We start from the raw sequence: 20000 nt of genomic DNA, 5'->3' as shown, positions 1-20000 counted from the left end.
GTGTTTGTGTCTGTGTGTGTCCGTTTGTGTGTGTCCGTGTGTGTGTGCCTGTGTGTGTTTGTGTCCGTGTGTGTGTGTCTGTGTGTCCGTGTGTGTGTGTGTGTGTGTCCGTGTGTGTGTGTGTCAGGGTTTGTTCCGAGTCGCCCCGTCTGCCTCGAAGCTGAAGAAGCTGAAGGCATCGCTGGACTGTGGCGTGTTGGACTTTCAGGAATACTCCATAGATCCTCACGCTATAGCAGGTGAGATTCCCTCCGCTCATGTTGGACACACACACTCCCTCCTGATCACGACTCATGGTGTTTCTACTGTGTGTTTCAGGAGCTCTGAAATCATACCTGCGGGAACTGCCCGAACCCCTGCTGACCTTTGACCTCTACGAGGAGTGGATTCAGGCTTCAAAGTGAGAGAAAACTAACACTCATCATCAAGCGTAGTTGGTTTCTGATGGTTGGTGTGCTGGTGGAGTTACTCAGGAGCGTGTGTGTGTGTGTGTGTGTGTGTGTGTGTGTGTGTGTGTGTGTGTGTAGTATCACGGATCAGGACAAGCGTCTGCAGGCTCTGTTGTCCACCTGTGAGAGGCTTCCCTCGGCAAACAGCAACAACTTCAGGTGAGTCCAAAGATCCCACAAAACCTGCATTTCCCATCATGCACTGTAATGTGTGTGAGCCGTGCAGGACATCAGAGCTGTTGATCAGACGAGCCCGGTCTCTCCATCACACTCACTCTACTGTCCTACAAATAATTGCAAAAAAAAAAAAGTGTTTTTTTTTTACAATTGTTTCAATATATGTTTATTTACATACAGTACATATACTTGACATTTTATGTTTTTACATTTAATAATTTTTGTATTATGTATTTATTTTTAATATATAATATATATATATACACACACATTATATATTTAAAAACTTTTATGTTAGACAGTACTTTATATATATATATATGTTTACAAACTTTTTTGTTAGATGCGATTCATCTATTTGACAGCACTAAATATATTATATAAATTATTTTTAGTATGTGAGTATAATTCAAAAATGTGTGTATGAATGTATATACAGTATATATATGTATAAAGTGTTTACTTGGGTTTACATCTAAGTAAGTTAATAAACTAATGTGTGTTTGTTGTTGAGTTTTCAGACGGCCATGAATCACGGTTTCTTTTCCAGGTATTTGATTAAATTTCTCGCCAAACTGAACGAGTATCAAGATTATAATAAAATGACGCCAGGAAACATTGCGATCGTCCTGGGGCCGAACCTGCTGTGGGCGCGAGCGGACGGGTGAGCACACACACACTCATACACACACATATACACACACACACACACACACACACACACATATACACACACACACACTCACTCTCTCTCTCACTCTCTCTCGCACACACACACACACACACACACACTCACTCACTCACACACACACACACACACACACACATATACATACATTACACACACACACACACACACTCACTAACTCTCTCTCGCACACACACACGCGCACACACTCTCTCTCTCACACACACAAATATACATACATTATACACACACACACACACACACTCTCTCTCTCTCTCTCTCTCTCTCTCTCTCTCTCTCTCTCTCACACACACACACACACTCACACTCTCACACACACTCACTCACACACACACACACACTCACTCACTCACTCACTCACACACACACACACTCACCCTCTCACACACTCACACTCTCACACACACTCACTCACTCACACACACACACACACACACACATTCTATTCTGATATTCTAATATTCTGATTGTTCCATCCAATCTGACCTCTGATCACGTTTTTCTCCAGAGCGGCTATATGTATATTAATGAACTAAATTAATAACTTTTTTACAACAAAAATTAACCATCACTGAACTTACTTAAGCTGGACTGTGGCGCTATTTCCTTCTAGACACAAACTTTGTTGCATTATTTTCCTGTTGTCTCTGTAAAGCTGCTCTGAAACACTCTGTGTTGTAAAAAGCACTTTATAAATAAATGTGACTTGACACACACACACACACAGCATCTTTACACACGCCTCACCCGTGTGTCTCGCTCATCTCAGGAACATCACGGAGATGATGACCACGGTCTCGCTGCAGATCGTCGGGATCATCGAGCCCATAATCCAGCATGCTGATTGGTTCTTCCCTGGAGGTGAGAGACTGTAGTTAACGAGACCATGAATAACCTCAGAAGCACGATTATTATTAGACGCGTTGAAAACGATTCCCTCTTATCACGACACTGAACTCACGATACCATATTACTGCGATACTCCAAAACATATGGTAAAAGGTTAACAAAAATGTACTGTTGGTTAAAATGCTAAATTTGATATTAACATTGTGTGTGTAAATGAATAGTCTTGGACTCAGTGCTGGAACCCCAAAGCACAGGACCATAGAGACACCAGGATAACAATATTCATGATTCTGAAGATGAAAATACTGAATTATTGTAGATTCATTGTACGGGTCAAAATTATCCATTTTTCTTTTATGCCAAAAATCATGAGGATATTAAGATCATGTTCCATGAAGATATTTAGTAAATGTCCTACCGTAAATATATAAAACATGTATTTTTGTGAGTGAATGCAGCACAATCGTGAACATAAATGCACAACTTTAAAGGAGATTTTCTCAATGTTTACATTTTTTTGCTCCTCAGATTCCAGATTTCCAATAGTTGTGTCTCGACCAAATATTGTCCTATCCTAACAAACCACACATCAGTGGAAAGCAATTTCAAAAAATGTATCCATGTGACTAGTTTTGTGGTCCAGGGTCACATATTATTATATAAATCCTATATACTTGTACAAAACAATATATTGCATATTTATATTATGATTTCTATTGTATTATAAAATATTGTATATTATTGGCCTAGAGGTGTAGAAAAAGTACCGGTAATAACATAAAATACTGTACAAACTATAAATATAAATAAAATGTGTACTGTATTGTATATTATTGACTAATAAGTTTAGAAAAATACAGTATAAATTGTAATAATAAAATATATATATATATATTAGGGCTGTCAAAAGATTAATCGCAATTAATCGCATCCAAAATAAAAGTTTGTGTTTACATTATATATGTGTGTGTAATTAATACTGTGTATAATTATTTATATATATAAAAACACACACAATCATGTATATATTTAAGAAAAATTGGTTATATTTATATATAAAATATTTATATATAATATAAATGATATAAATGTATATACAGTATATAAATGCAATTATTCCTTAAATATATACATGAATGTGTGTGTATTTATACATAATAATTATACACAGTACACACACACATATATTATGTAAACACAAACTTTTATTTTGGATGCGATTAATCACGATTAATCTTTTGACAGCCCTAATATATATATATAAACTTAAAATGTAAGTAATAATCATATAATAAGTAATATTGTATAAATAAAATTTATATGAATGTATAATTTGGTGCAATAATATATAACTTGTAAAAAGGCTAAGATAATATCAAATGCTATAAAACTGACTAAATAATTATATAATACATGATAATGTCCTATAATCCTAACAAACCATACATCCATGGAAAGATTATTTATTCAGCTTTCAGATGATGCTTAAATCTCAATTTTTAAAAATTGCCCATGTGACTGGTTTTGTTACATATATTGTGACCATAGACTGTAAAAAAATAGATTGTGACCCGATATGTTGTAATAATATACAGTATGTCTGAATTATGTAAACCGGTTCTGTTTGCAGAGATCGAGTTTAACGTGACGGGCAACTACGGCAGCCCCGTCCACACCAATCACAACGCCAACTACAGCTCGATGCCTTCGCCTGACATGGACCAATCAGAGCGCAGGCAGCCCATGGACCAACCAGAGCGCAGGCAGCCCATGGACCAACCAGAGCGCAGGCAGCCCGCGGACCAATCAGATCGCAGGCTTTCGGACCAGAGCCGGCGACCCCTCAGCGTGGCCACCGACAACATGATGCTGGAGTTCTACAAGAAAGACGGGTCCGTTGAGTGTGTGAGCGCTCCTCGTGTGTCCTCTCGCACTGCTTTGGGTTTGAATCACTGATGCTTCTGCTTTTATTCCACTAATGCAGCATTAGGAAGATTCAAAGGTACGGTGAAGCTTCTCTCTTTCTGTTGTGTCAGTCTCTACTTCCCTGATTTCCTGCAAACGCTCGTGGTGTTTGAGTTTCTTCCGGGCAGATGAGGATGCTTGTGAGGAACGTTGATGAAGTGACATGAATTATGGCATATTACATTGTTTCATGGGTATTTCATGACGTAGTGTTTCCTAAATCTGTTATACTTTGTACATTACTGTTCAAAAGTTTTTTTTTAAGTCATGAGGCTGCATTTATTTGATCAAAAATACTGTGTAAAATAGTGAAATATTATTGTAATGTAGAAACTCAGTTTTCTATGTGAATATACAGTAAAGTGTAATTTATTCCTGTGATCAAACTATCATTACTCCAGTCTTCAGTGTCACATGATCCTTCAGAAATCAGTGTAATATTATGATCTGATGCTCAAGACACATTTATGATTATTATCAGTTCATATTTTTGTGGAAACTGATACATTAGTTTTTCAGGATTGAAAATCTAAAAGCATTTATTTGAAATATAATATTTTGTAGCATTATAAACATCTTTACTGTCACTTTTGATCAATTTAATGTGTCCTTGCTGAATAAAAGTATTATTTTCTTACTGACCCCGAACTTTTGAACAGTAATGTATTACTGGGCTTGTTTCGAGGCTTCTGATTGGCCGTGTGTCTGCCCCGTTGCAGTATGGGAGTGCGAGTGATGGACACTTCCTGGGTTTCTCGAAGAGGTTCCTCATCGTCCCGTAAGAGTTCGTCGACGCCTCCCAGCGTTCAGCCGCTCTCTGATTCGCTGAACCCAGAGCAAGCGGACGATGTCTCCGCCTCCCCCTCACAGACTCCGCCCCCCATCAGCTGCGATAGGACCAGGTAAACCGAGACGACCAATAGGAATCCAGAACACATAATCCTCAGAGGACATCATATTATACTGTCAAACCAGAAATTATTCAGTGTTTGAACTATTCCTCATTATTTTGACAGTGTAAATCCTGATTATATATGAGTTTATGATCCTGCATATCTCACATGTATGTGTGACACGAGACTCGTTCTCTTGATGAATGTGAAGCTTCAGACAGGCTTGTGTTTTATTCACTGCTGTCTGTGTTATCAGGAATATTTTACAGGAATGTTCTGTGTTCAAAACTTACTCCCTGTCCAAAAGATTAGTGGAAAAATTATACATTAGATTACTATAGTTTGAAAAGGCAATAAAAAGTGCACAGTTTCATATACATTTGTAGCCATTAAGCATGTTACCATGTTTTAAAATTATAAATGTTAATTATTGATTATAATATGAAGTATTACGTAATTAATCATTTCATTAATTTAATATATAATTCAATAAATTATATTAAATTAAAATTATTATTTTTTATATTTACTATTTGTTTAATTACAATCAATTATTGATATTAAGACATATTTCTAAAATTAATTATTTATTAATATCATTTGTATTACTATTTATTAATATTATATATTAATTGCAAATAAATAAGTACTTAATCATAATAAAAACAATAATAATTATGAATATTTAATACATATTAATAATTTAATTATAACTAATTAGTCATTGATATTAATTTATATTCATTTTAATATAATTAAATCAATGATTAATGAATATTAATACATCATATTTTAATAATCAATATTTTTTACATTTACTATTTGAGTGAAGTCAATTAATTATTGAAATTAAGTATTCATTATTATTATCATCAATGATTAATTAATAATAATAAATTAAATGTTTAATATTTACTATTTTAATTCACAATCAAATAATTATTATGATTATATTAATAACTATTTTTAATTGAATCATTAATATTATTTAATTAATGTAATTAAATAAATGATCATTCATATTAATAACACAATTTTAATTATTAATGCTTAATAATATTTATATCACTAAATCAATGATTGATTAACATGAATAAATATGAATTGTATTAATATAATTAATTGAAGTACGCCTGCACTGTAGAGACAACGGCACTCGTTAACATAACGTTGCCACAGAAAAGCGAACATATTGATCCCTTAATATCCCTGAGCGCTGAATCTATAAATAAATATTTGTAATTTAATTCTTAATACTTATTAATGTAAATAAACTGTATCAAATTGTGTATAAAATGTAATGTTTAATAATATTGATTAATTATACTGGATGAATCTAACGCTGCCACCGACGAGCTGTGGATAGAGCTGAACGTATTGATCCCTGAATATTCCTGATGTCTGAATCCCACACACATGTTTGCAGCTCAGAGGATTATCGGGACTCCTGTGTCGTGTGCCGGTCCCCTGAGGAGGAGAGGCCGCCTCCTCCGTACCCGTTCCCTTCTTCCTCCTCATCCTCCTCTTCCTCGTTCTCCTCGTTCTCTCTCACACACCCTCGTCCCGGTCCCGAGTGTGTTCCTCTCCCGGTGTTCCCCCGCTCTCCACTCCTCCTGTCCTCCACCTCTCTGGACATCAACTCCAACCCCAAACCCAGTGTCCTGCACCTGCCCAAACAGGGCTCGTTGACCTCTGACCCCTGCCCCCCGCACGCGCCCCCCCCGCCCGTGTACATCAAACCCCCGCTCGTTCTGCCCCGCCACGACCCCTGCTATCCGAACTTTAGCCCTCATGCTCCGCCGCCGTGGGCCTGTAATCCAGAGAGAGGACTCAGAGCGCATAGGTAATATGACAGAACCTTTCTCTTCCTTATTAGGAAAAATGCATTATTTCTTATAGGAAAATATCAGTAACTACCCCAGGCATCATTTACGCCACGTTTAGATCTTACATCAAGCTTCTGACTTTAAATTATGCATACATTTAGTTGCATAAAGTTACACACCGGTCCATAGTGGACAAAAATGAAGCAAATTTTAAAAAAGTAAAACCAAAAACAAGTTATATAGGTTTAAAGGAGTAGTTCACTTTAAAATGAAAATTAGCCCATGATTGACTCGCCCTCAAGCCATCATAGGTGTATATCACTTTCATCTTTCAGACGAATACAATCAGAGTTATATTCATAAAATAAATAAACCCTAACGCTTCTGATCTTTATAATGGCAGTGAATTGCAACCATCAGTTTGAAGCTCATAAAAGTGCATCTATCCATCATAAAAGTGCATCTATCCATCATAAAAGTGCATCTGTCCATCATAAAAGTGCATCTATCCATCATAAAAGTGCATCTATCCATAATAAAAGTGCATCTGTCCATCATAAAAGTGCATCTATCCATCATAAAAGTGCATCTATCCATGATAAAAGTGCATCTGTCCATCATAAAAGTGCATCTGTCCATCATAAAAGTGCATCTATCCATGATAAAAGTGAATCTATCCATCATAAAAGTGCATCTATCCATCATAAAAGTGCATCTATCCATCATAAAAGTGCATCTATCCATGATAAAAGTGCATCTATCCATCATAAAAGTGCATCCATTCATGATAAAAGTGCATCTATCCATCATAAAAGTGCATCTGTCCATTATAAAAGTGCATCTATCCATCATAAAAGTGCATCTGTCCATTATAAAAGTGCATCTGTCCATTATAAAAGTGCATCTATCCATCATAAAAGTGCCTCTGTCCATCATAAAAGTGCATCTGTCCATCATAAAAGTGCATCCATTCATGATAAAAGTGCATCTGTCCATCATAAAAGTGCCTCTGTCCATCATAAAAGTGCATCTATCCATCATAAAAGTGCATCTATCCATCATAAAAGTGCATCTATCCATCATAAAAGTGTGTTCTGCCCCGCCACAACCCCTTCTATCCGAACTTTAGCCCTCATGCTCCGCCGCCGTGGGCCTGTAATCCAGAGAGAGGACTCAGAGCGCATAGGTAATGTGACGATTGAACCTTTCTCTTCCTTATTAGGAAAATACATTTCAAAAGTTATTGGCCAAAATAGCCATTTTCCAGATCTCATGACCTGTAGGTGGCGCTGTTCCCAAATTTGATATGGCCCCTCGAATCATGGTTCAGATGAAGCTTACCAATTTTCGATTCGATTGATCAAACGTTGGCCGAGATACAGCATCTGAACCAATTTTGGGTCGACCTCGTTAAGTTTGCGACACCATAACTTAATTTCTGTGCGGCTCAGTCCAAAGATAGTCTGAGCCAAGCTTTGTAAGAATTGGACCACATTTGAAGGAGGAGTAGGAGTGTTGGAAAAGTAGGAAAATATCATTAATCTAATAAAACAATGAATCAAATAAATGCCCACAAGCTACCCGAGCAGAACCAGCAGTTGGAGATCAAGCTTCTGACCTTAAAGGAGAACTTGGCAACTTTTTTAACTTAATAAAACTGTCTAGAAGTCATTTGGATGGTTAAACAACCTGTTCTGGTGACTTTCCCCGCTCCCCCCAGCGATCCCAGGCGGAAAACCAACCTTGCAACTACCGTAATCCTGTCAGATCGTCCCTCATTGGCTGAGTGTGTACGGGTCGGCTAATCTGGTTCCCTCCGTTAAAATTAACTTTTTCAAATAACAATCGCGGTCCTGGACAGTGAGTGACCTTACACATTAAGATCAAATCGGATGTTCTCCAGTCATTGTTAAAAAACAAGCTAACTAGCGTTAGTGAAGCGGCCAGAGGGATCGTCCCGCCTCCACCTAAGCTCCGCCCACAAAAACCGTCACCACGTTTACTATCTGAAGAGGGGTCTATAAAGCGTCTCTCCGGCGTCTTCATGTTTTCCTCGCGTCTGAAGAACAGAAGAAATGAACCGGAGATTTACAGCTCAAAGAAGGCGGAGCCTCATAGCCACGCCCACATATTACATCATCACCACACGGACCAATGGGAGGCGTTTGCCAGCCAGTGAAAAGACTTATATCGGGGCCTTTATATATTAACTGTTACATTCAGTGTGAAGTTATTTAAAAATAAAGTTTTCATTACAGTAACATTCAGGTTAGCATTCAAAACTCTGTTCTGAATATGCTCAAGACAATTTTTTTTTTTTTTTTTTGGTATCTGCATACACTTAACTTGATGTATTTATTACTTATTTATTTGTTGTTGTTTTTTTCCCAACAACAATAAGCGGAGGCTCTATCAGATTTACTGCAATTCTGGGGACAAATGTGTTGCCAAAAGTACACAATTTCAGTTTGGAGGTTTATTCATTTTAATGTTCAGAAGTCAGAGCTGAGACGTGTGTGTGTGTGTGCTTTTATGGGTAGGTTTAGAGGTCGTGCGTGTGTGCGTGTGTGTGTGCACGCGTGTGTGTGTGTGTGGTTAATGGATGTTTGTGTGTCTGTCATCAGCACTCAGAAGAATAAGGAGCTCTCACCTGTGATTGGTCAAAGGGGAATTTCACCAACAGCTCCCTCTGGTGGACAGAACCAGCTCTCAGACCAGAGTCCTCACACACTGCGTAAAGGTGTGTGTTCAGCGTGTGCATGAATAAACACAACAAGCAACATGATAAAATAGTAATGCATTGAAAATACTAATCCATGCATTTCAGCTTTTATTTTTAGCAGCTACAAGGATTTATTTTTAATTAATCACATTTATATTTATTTCAGCAGCCCCTAAATGATAATTTTTTGTATACGTACACTTTATTAATTTATGTTTTATACTTCAGCCGCATGTGCATGAACAGAAAGTGACTGGAAATAAAACAGCAATGCATTTCAAGTGATTTTTTCTTATTTGCAATTAATATGCAAACATTTTCCCTTCAGAACGTTAAATTTAACAGCTAAAATATTAAATAATAATTTTTAGTATCTACATACACTTTACCTTTAATACTTGTCTTCAGCCATATTTAGCTTGTGCATGAATAGTGACCAAAAAAAAAATGCAATTAATATGCAAACGCTTTCCCTCCAGAATGTTCAACTTTTAGCATCTAGAAAACCGAATTCTTTCTTGTCCCTCCAGTGTCCCGGAAGCTGGCCCCCATCCCTCCCAGGAGTGTGTTCTCTCCGGCGGATGTGTCCCCGGGTCCGTCTCCGGTGAGCCTGTCTCCGACTCCTCCCAGCACTCCGTCGCTATACAGCTTCAGCTACTCTCAGAGCTCGCCGGGACACGGACACACACTCTCGTCCCCGCCGCCGCTGACCGGCACCCTGCCCCGGTCCCGGCCCGTGGCCAAACCCCCCCGGCACCGGCCCAGCCTGCCCCCCCCACAGCCCCCCGGCGCCGGTCTGAGCCCGCAGGAGCCCGAGGAGCCGGAGGAGCACGCAGGTCTGCACGCACTGGCAGCGGCGGAGAGCATGTCTACAGGTGAACCCTCCAGCTCTGGCACATGCACACCTGTGTGTGATTATCAGGTGGAAAGTGTTACGTGAATATTAACTTTCATGTCTAATAGAGCTGTTTGTTATGGAAGCTTGTTTCCGGCACAGAATAAAACATTTTAAAGGGCACCTATTATGACATTTAAAATGTTCCTAATGTTGTTTAGGGAGTCCCCAACAACAGTTTTACATGCATGCAATGACAAAAAACACTTTTGTTGTCGTATAATATGCATTTATTTTTACCTGATTTGCTCACCGACTCCCAAATGAATCGTTCAACGACTAATTTTTCCAAACCCCTCCTTTGCGCGACGCTAATCTGCGATTGGTCAGATGACCCAGCAGTGTTTATAGAGATAATACTTATTGTTTAACACGGAGTACGATGATGCTTTTATCAATTAAATTGTGTTATAATAATGATTATAGTCCACTGCTTTGTAGTTTGTAGTAAAAAACTAAAAATAAGATAAAGAATGTAATGTTATGTTAGCGAGCATAGCCCAGAGTTCATATTGTAAAAGCACAATCAGTCTTTGTTTGCGTTAGCCCGATGCATAAACATAACGTTTTTACAAAAATAAAAAAAATAAAAAATGTAGTTACGTTACTACGAGGTATTACTCTATTCTTTAAGACAACTCCGAAAACAACGACAAACACTTCACACATCTCAATACAATTGTCATTGAAGACCTAGAAGCTAAACGGTGCTTACACAACAAACAAAATAATTATTAAGCATGCTACATAAAACATAAAAGCAACAATTATTAATAACACTTACAGGTTGTGATACGGAGGAGGAAGCTGATGCAAATACACTTGGAACTGAACCTTCCTTCAATATCAGCCGGCTCGCGAATCCAAGTTTGAGTGCATTTAAGTTGGTAAAGCAATCGTCTTGAAAATGCCGCGAACAAAGCACAAGGCTCGGACTATACTTCTGTGGTATAGCTGTATATATGAATTGTAGCCACTTAGGCCCAATCCCAATTCTACCCCTTTCCCCTTCGTCTACCCCTAACCCTTCGCCTTCCCCTTGACCCTTGAAACAGAGTGGCAAGGCGTAGGGGTGAAAATATTCCCCTAAGAAATGGGACACCACTACTACACCGCTACACGTCATTATACGTCGTCGCCTATGTCACAGGAGATGCGCCGATGTTTATCACAAACTTCCAAGATGCACAGGACTTGTTTTCTGTGGTGTTGTATTAACACGTTGGAGGTACAGACCTATGTTTGTCCTATTTTGACCTATTTATTTATTTACTGTGTGAAACTGTGTGAAATACCACATCGTGTGGCGTTCATGTGCGTTCAACTAAAATACGATCTTTACGAGATGACTTGAACGCACCAATAGCTTGTGTGCTTTGTTCGGGGGAGAAGAGATTTTTTTACAAACGTTTCTTTGAAGGAACTGACCGTAAATATGAACACAAGATTGAATGTAACATAAAGCAAATCATTATTTGTCGTTAAAATACTTATTAAAGTCAACAATTCTTACATTTATGGTCTAATTTTTTGCTTGGGCAGCCATTTTGCGTCTGTAGCCGGTGTATGCAGTGACACTTCTCATACCCCTTCGTTTGAAGTGTGGTCCCGAAAAATCTTCGTTTGAAGGGCTATCTGGCCCTTCCCCCTAGCCCTTCCCCTCCAACCAAAAGAGAATCGAGACAGCCCTACCCCTTCACGTGCACGAGCAAAACAGAGGGGAAGGGGTAAGTGAAGGGGTAAGGGGTAGAATTGGGATTGGCCCTTAGTCTTCAAATGCTCCTCCTTGGGTAGATGAAAAAAGTTGGCTTTTGAGCCGCACTTCAGAACACAGCGTCTCGTCGCCATGATGTTTGCCTGCTGGCCTTGGAGCGCAATAAGTGGGTGTATCGTATTCAAATAACTTGACAAGTTGACGTCATCTAGTCAGAGAAAAAGCTTCGGTCTTCTAACGATTCATAAAAATGACTCAGAGTCGACTCTTACTTTTGAAAGACAATAACTTTATATACGGTGCACTTTCATATTTCAAACTTTGCAGGATGTTTTTGTTCACTTAGATCTATGTTACACACTACGTGAAAGGTACATTTCAAAATTCCATAATAGGTGCCCTTTAAGAGATAATTGCGACTTTTTATCTCACAATTGCATGTTTACATCTGGCAATTCTGACTTCTTATGTGATATAAAGTCAGAATTGTGACTTTATAACACACAATTCTGACTATATAACACAATTCTGACTTTATAACACACAATTCTGACTTTAAAACACACAATTCTGACTATATAACACAATTCTGACTTTATAAAAACACAATTCTGACTTTATAACACAATTCTGACTATAACACAATTCTGACTTTATAACACAATTCTGACTATATATATCACACAATTCTGACTATATATCACGCAATTCTGACTATATAACACATTTCTGACTATATATCACGCAAATCTGACTTTATAACACAATTCTGACTATATATCACACAATTCTGACTATATAACACAATTCTGACTATATATCACGCAATTCTGACTTTATAACACAATTCTGACTATATATATTACGCAATTCTGACTATATAACACAATTCTGACTATATAACACAATTCTGACTATATATCTGACTATATAACACAATTCTGACTATATATCACACAATTCTGACTATATAACACAATTCTGACTATATATATCACGCAATTCTGACTATATATCACACAATTCTGACTATATATCACACAATTCTGACTATATAACACAATTCTGACTATATATCACACAATTCTGACTATATAACACAATTCTGACTATATATATCACGCAATTCTGACTATATAACACAATTCTGAATATATATATCACACAATTCTGACTATATATAACAATTCTGAATATATATATCACACAATTCTGACTATATCACGCAATTCTGAATATATATATATCACACAATTCTGACTATATATATCACGCAATTCTGACTATATAACACAATTCTGACTATATATCACGCAATTCTGACTATATATATCACACAATTCTGACTATATATCACACAATTCTGACTATATATATCACGCAATTCTGACTATATATATCACACAATTCTGACTATATATCACACAATTCTGACTATATAACACAATTCTGACTATATATCACGCAATTCTGACTTTATAACACAATTCTGACTAAATATATCACACAATTCTGACTATACGTATATATCACACAATTCTGACTATCACGCAATTCTGACTATATAACACAATTCTGACTATATATCACACAATTCTAACTATATAACACAATTCTGACTATATATATCACACAATTCTGACTATATATATCACGCAATTCTGACTATATAACACAATTCTGACTATATATATCACGCAATTCTGACTTTATAACACAATTCTGACTATATATCACACAATTCTGACTATATATATCACGCAATTCTGACTATATAACACAATTCTGACTATATATATCACACAATTCTGACTATATATATCACGCAATTCTGACTATATAACACAATTCTGACTATATATATCACACAATTCTGAATATATATTACACAATTCTGACTATATAACACAATTTTGACTATATATCACGCAATTCTGACTTTATAACACAATTCTGACTATATATATCACACAATTCTGACTATGTATATCACACAATTCTGACTATATATATCACGCAATTCTGACTATATATATCACACAATTCTGACTATATATATCACACAATTCTGACTATATATATCACGCAATTCTGACTATATAACACAATTCTGACTATATATATCACACAATTCTGAATATATATTACACAATTCTGACTATATAACACAATTCTGACTATATATCACGCAATTCTGACTTTATAACACAATTCTGACTATATATATCACACAATTCTGACTATCACACAATTCTGCTTTATAACACAATTCTGACTATATAACACAATTCTGACTATATAACACAATTCTGACTATATATATCACACAATTCTGACTATCACACAATTCTGACTTTATAACACAATTCTGACTTTATAACACAAATCTGACTATATAACAATTCTGACTTTATAACACAATTCTGACTTTATAACACAATTCTGACTATATAACACAATTCTGACTTTATAACACAATTCTGACTATATAACACAATTCTGACTTTATAACACAATTCTGACTATATAACACAATTCTGACTATATATATCACACAATTCTGACTATCACGCAATTCTGACTATATAACACAATTCTGACTATATAACACAATTCTGACTTTATAACACAATTCTGACTATATAACACGCAATTCTGACTTTATAACACAATTCTGACTATATAACACAATTCTGATTTATAACACAATTCTGACTTTATAACACAATTCTGACTATATAACACAATTCTGATTTATAACACAATTCTGACTTTATAACACAATTCTGACTATATAACACAATTCTGACTATATAACACAATTCTGACTTTATAACACAATTCTGACTTTATAACACAATTCTGACTATATAACACAATTCTGACTATATAACACAATTCTGACTATATATATCACACAATTCTGACTATCACGCAATTCTGACTATATAACACAATTCTGACTATATAACACAATTCTGACTTTATAACACAATTCTGACTTTATAACACAATTCTGACTATATAACACGCAATTCTGACTTTATAACACAATTCTGACTATATAACACAATTCTGATTTATAACACAATTCTGACTTTATAACACAATTCTGACTATATAATACAATTCTGACTATATAACACAATTCTGACTATATAACACAATTCTGACTTTATAACACAATTCTGACTATATAACACAATTCTGACTTTATAACACAATTCTGACTATATAACACAATTCTGACTTTATAACACAATTCTGACTATATAACACAATTCTGACTTTATAACACAATTCTGACTATATAACACAATTCTGACTATATAACACAATTCTGACTATATATCACACAATTCTGACTTCATTGTTTTATTAATAATAAGTAGTTTCACTATTATAGTATTTCACTGTAAAATGTTATTTAAAAAAATATACATATGTAAAAAAAATATTTTTATCTTACAGTACAAATTCCAGCTGTGATTCTTGTTAAAAAAATGTCGATTGTGTTTTAAAATGTGATTTAAAAATAATCTGTGTTTGTAAGACTCCATAATCTTGCCAAAATCTTGATAATATATCAATATGACTAAAATAATAATATATTACTAATGATTATTATTATCATCATAAAACAAAAGAAGAAATATTGCTATTATATTTCACTGTGAAATAAAAAATTTAGTGTTTAAAATTAATAATATAATTTTCTTTTACAGTGCAGCTGTATGAATAATTTTCTTTTTTAATCCTGACATTTCCTTTAACAATGTGAGAAGTTATACAGTATCGTCGTAGTGCACTCTTATATCGCCTCGACACCATTATAAATTGATACTAGTTATATTATTTGCTGTCGACTGTTTGGAACAGAGCCGAAGAGAACACAGACGCGTGAGTGTGTGTGTGTGTGTGTGTGTGTGTGTTATATCACATCTGTTGGGTTCAGGTGGTTTTGTGTTGTTTTGCAGCGGTGTGAGGTCGGGGGTCAGTGGGCTTTGGCTCAGAAGGGTAAGCAGTGTGTGTGTGTGTGTGTGTGTGTGTGTGTGTGAACTCACCCGCCATCATCATCACTAACGCATGGCGCTGTCCCGCATGGCTCTCGCGTGTCCCCCTGTGATCCGCATCACCATCCGTCCTTCACTTTGAACACACACTCGCTCATCCATCTCACATGTGTGTGTTCATCACACACCCCTGCTGTCCGACCCCAGCTCAGTTTCACACACAGCATCATGTGACTCCAGATGACTGGCAATATATGATCATCCATTTAATTTGATTTGAGCTGCATGAATATACTTATTTTGTATTGTATAAGAAGAAGAAATAACCGTAAAATAATTGTGAGTAAATTATGACAGAATGTTGATTTTTGGTGCAAATAATATTTGTTTGTAAATTGTTCAGTCACTTGAACTTCACAGGATTTTAACAATTGTCAGATGCTTTGAAACAGTTCAAAAGTTTGGGGTCAGTTTTTATATAAAAGTAATTAATACTTTTAGTCATCAAGGACGCATTAAATTAATCAATAGTGACAGTAAAGACATTTATAATGTTACAAAAGATTATTTTTCACATAAATGCTGTTCTTTTGAACTTTTTATTCATCAAAGAATCCTGAAAAACTAAATGTATCACAGTTTCCACAAAAATCTGATCAACATTATTATTTTTTTCATCTCCAAACCATCATAAAAAACACACGAGTGGATTTACGGTGTCCTCTTCTAACAGTGTTGTGTTTGTCCCTGCAGACTCGTGGAGTGATGTGGACGGTCCCGGGAGATCTGGCGCCCCCTACAGGAACTCAGTGTCTCTGCTGGACTCAGAAGAGGAGACCGAGAGCACTGCCCTATGACCCCTGGGGTTTCCCACAATGCTTTGCTCCTCCCCCTCACATATAGAACTGGCTCCGCTCCTCCTCACGAACCGCTCTGGATCCTGCAGACGTCATCTACACGTCTCGTGTGTCTACAGTTTCACGTCTCGTTTGTTTTCTCTTGGCCTTATCTGAGTTCTTGCACTTTTGCCTTGTGTGCGTCTGGAGCGTCCGTCGGTCCGGCTCGTTCTGAACCCGTGAGATCCGTCCTCGGGATTATGCAGATTTGTTAGCATGATCTCGCTGTGGTTTGTCCTCGGGTTGTTCATCAGAAGTTTGGGGTCAGTAAGATTTTTAGTTTTTTTTGGTTTTAAAGAGTCTCCTGCTCATCAAAGCTGCATTACATGATCAAAAATACAGTAAAAACTGTGAAATATTAATATAATGTAAATCATCTGTTCTCTATGTGAATATACAGTAAAGTGTAATTTATTCCTGCGATCAAAGCTGAATTTATCATCATTACTCCAGTCTTCAGTGTCACATGATCCTTCAGAAATCAGTGTAATATGAGGATCTGATGCTCAAGACACATTTATGATTATTAATATCAATGATAAAACAGTTAAACTGGTAAATTCTTTGATGAATAGAAAGTTCAAAAGAACAGCGTTTATTTTAAATAGAATATTTTGTAACATTATAAACGTCTTTACTGTTATTTTTAACTAATTTAATGCATCCTCAATGAATAAAAGTATAAATAAAATAATTATTTTAAAAAAAAAATCTTACTGACCTTCTCAGAATATTATTATTATTATTTTTTTTTTTAGAAATGTGTTTTATGTACGGTGTGGTCACTGTCAGGATACAAAGCGTAACATTTCTCCAGGATCTGTGAGTATGAATGCTGGACGTTTGTGCCGAGATCTAATAATTAAAGATTATTAGATATTACAGGAGCACAGAAAATATCAAAATGAAAACGGATATAAAGTTCTTTAATTTCATAAAACAATGTTTGCTGAACAGAAAATGTTTTTATCTAAATTTTAGTAATTTCATCATAAAACCAGTGAATCCATGACTTTTACAGTAAATACTAGATTATTTAAAATCAAATAATAATAATAATAATACATTTTATTTATAGGCGCCTTACATGACACTTACAAACACAATAAAACAGTCAATAGTAATCAAATACTCATTGTTAAAACCTTGGAGACCATTATTCAATTTATTTTATTATTATAATTTTTTTATTATTATTTTAATTTTTTTCCCAAATGAAATATCCATGAATTTTCCAGATGTGGAAATCACATTTTAACCCTTTGATGCATGAACTGAAATCTCACGCCAACACATGGAATTATGTATTTTGAGAGAGTGTGTTATGCGTCTGACCTCTGCAATAAAACACAGTAGCAGATATTGTAGATATAAAGGTCAAAGGTCATCATCTATCCCTCCCTCAACGATCTTAAAGTTGGTCTAATCTAGTGGACATCATCATCATCCGAGGGTTCATATTCCCGGATATTCCCAGTTTTCCTGTACTGGCCGAACGAAGGCGTCAGTCGTGTTATTAATAATAATAATTCATAAACTGCTGTAAGTATTAGCTTGTGTGAATGCTGTTCATCCACATGTACATAGTCTATAGAATCAAAGGTCAAATATTTATGAATCTCTTTCTCTCGCTATATAAATATATATATAAAAATATATACAGACAATATTATTTTTGCTTCAGACACAATGCTGGACGTGTACAGGTGTGTGTGTACGTCTGAGAGAGTGTGTGTGAGACTCAGAGAACAGGATTGCGACAGAGATTAAACCGAAGTCACAAGGTTACGTCCTCTCACGGGACGTGTGTGTGTGTGTGTGTGTGTCTGCATGATCTGTGCTTTAAAGTCGATGTGAACCTCCATCCAGAAACGTGTGTGTGAAGAGGACATGAGGTCAGTGGGTCATGTGACTTTACAAACTGAAGCTCATGACCAACTTTCCTCCAGTGACGTTCATATGTGGATTGTAATAATGTTCTCAGACACACACTATCTAGACGACGTTCAGGACATCTGAGCGTAACAATGTTTGAAGAGTGGAATGTTTCCCTAACGACCGCGTAACCAAGATCAACCGTTTTTGAAACACTTTGAGAATATTCAGTTTCATAATTTAATGGGAACGTTGGCTAAGTGTTCTTGGAACATGTTTTTTTTAGCTGGGAATTTCTGGTGTGTGTGTGAGTAAATGAGTGTGTGAGTAAGTAGTGTGTGTGTGAGCGAGCGAGCGAGTGTGTGTGAGCGAGCGAGCGAGTGTGTGTGAGCGAGCGAGCGAGTGTGTGTGAGCGAGTGTGTGTGTGTGTGTGCAAGAGAACAGAAGTACCCAGGCGACTCATGTGTGTGTGTGTGTGTGTAAGAGAACAGAAGTACCCAGGCGACTCATGTGTGTGTGTGTGTGTGTGTGTGTGTGTGTGTGTGTGTGTGTGTGTGTGTGTGTGTGTGTGTGTGTGTGTGTGTGTGTGTGTGTGTGTGTGTGCAAGAGAACAGAAGTACCCAGGCGACTCATGTGTGTGTGTGTGTGTGCAAGAGAACAGAAGTACCCAGGCGACTCGTGTGTGTGTGTGTGTGTGTGTGTGTGTGCAAGAGAACAGAAGTACCCAGGCGACTCATGTGTGTGTGTGCAAGAGAACAGAAGTACCCAGGCGACTCGTGTGTGTGTGTGTGTGTGTGTGTGCAAGAGAACAGAAGTACCCAGGCGACTCATGTGTGTGTGTGTGTGTGCAAGAGAACAGAAGTACCCAGGCGACTCGTGTGTGTGTGTGTGTGTGTGTGTGCAAGAGAACAGAAGTACCCAGGCGACTCGTGTGTGTGTGTGTGTGTGTGTGTGCAAGAGAACAGAAGTACCCAGGCGACTCATGTGTGTGTGTGCAAGAGAACAGAAGTACCCAGG

General features: G+C 36.7%; 1 protein-coding gene across 7 annotated transcripts in view; it reads left to right on the top strand.

Annotated features, from left to right (window-relative positions):
* arhgap44b (Rho GTPase activating protein 44b) overlaps positions 1 to 18009 on the top strand; it is a 55361-nt gene extending 37352 nt beyond the window's left edge. For 2 of the 7 annotated variants that reach the window (XM_079595069.1, XM_079595067.1), the window contains 11 exons: positions 128 to 239; positions 319 to 400; positions 528 to 608; positions 1177 to 1290; positions 2105 to 2196; positions 3815 to 4076; positions 4169 to 4186; positions 4869 to 5051; positions 9493 to 9608; positions 10121 to 10465; positions 16966 to 17809. In XM_079595069.1, the coding sequence (XP_079451195.1) occupies positions 128 to 239; positions 319 to 400; positions 528 to 608; positions 1177 to 1290; positions 2105 to 2196; positions 3815 to 4076; positions 4169 to 4186; positions 4869 to 5051; positions 9493 to 9608; positions 10121 to 10465; positions 16966 to 17069 (1509 nt within the window). In that variant the 3' untranslated portion in view covers positions 17070 to 17809. Of the gene's footprint in view, positions 1 to 127; positions 240 to 318; positions 401 to 527; positions 609 to 1176; positions 1291 to 2104; positions 2197 to 3814; positions 4077 to 4168; positions 4187 to 4868; positions 5052 to 6468; positions 6949 to 9492; positions 9609 to 10120; positions 10466 to 16176; positions 16217 to 16965 lie in introns of those variants that run through there. The other 5 variants (XM_079595071.1, XM_079595068.1, XM_079595073.1 and 2 more) reach the window with 3 other exon arrangements.
* Positions 18010 to 20000: the final 1991 nt, after the last annotated feature.

Source organism: Phoxinus phoxinus, assembly GCF_949152265.1.
Source record: "Phoxinus phoxinus genome assembly, chromosome: 21".
In the NCBI taxonomy this organism is placed as follows: domain Eukaryota; kingdom Metazoa; phylum Chordata; class Actinopteri; order Cypriniformes; family Leuciscidae; genus Phoxinus; species Phoxinus phoxinus.
Note: the sequence above shows the minus strand (reverse complement) of the source record. Positions and strands in the feature narration are given on the sequence as shown.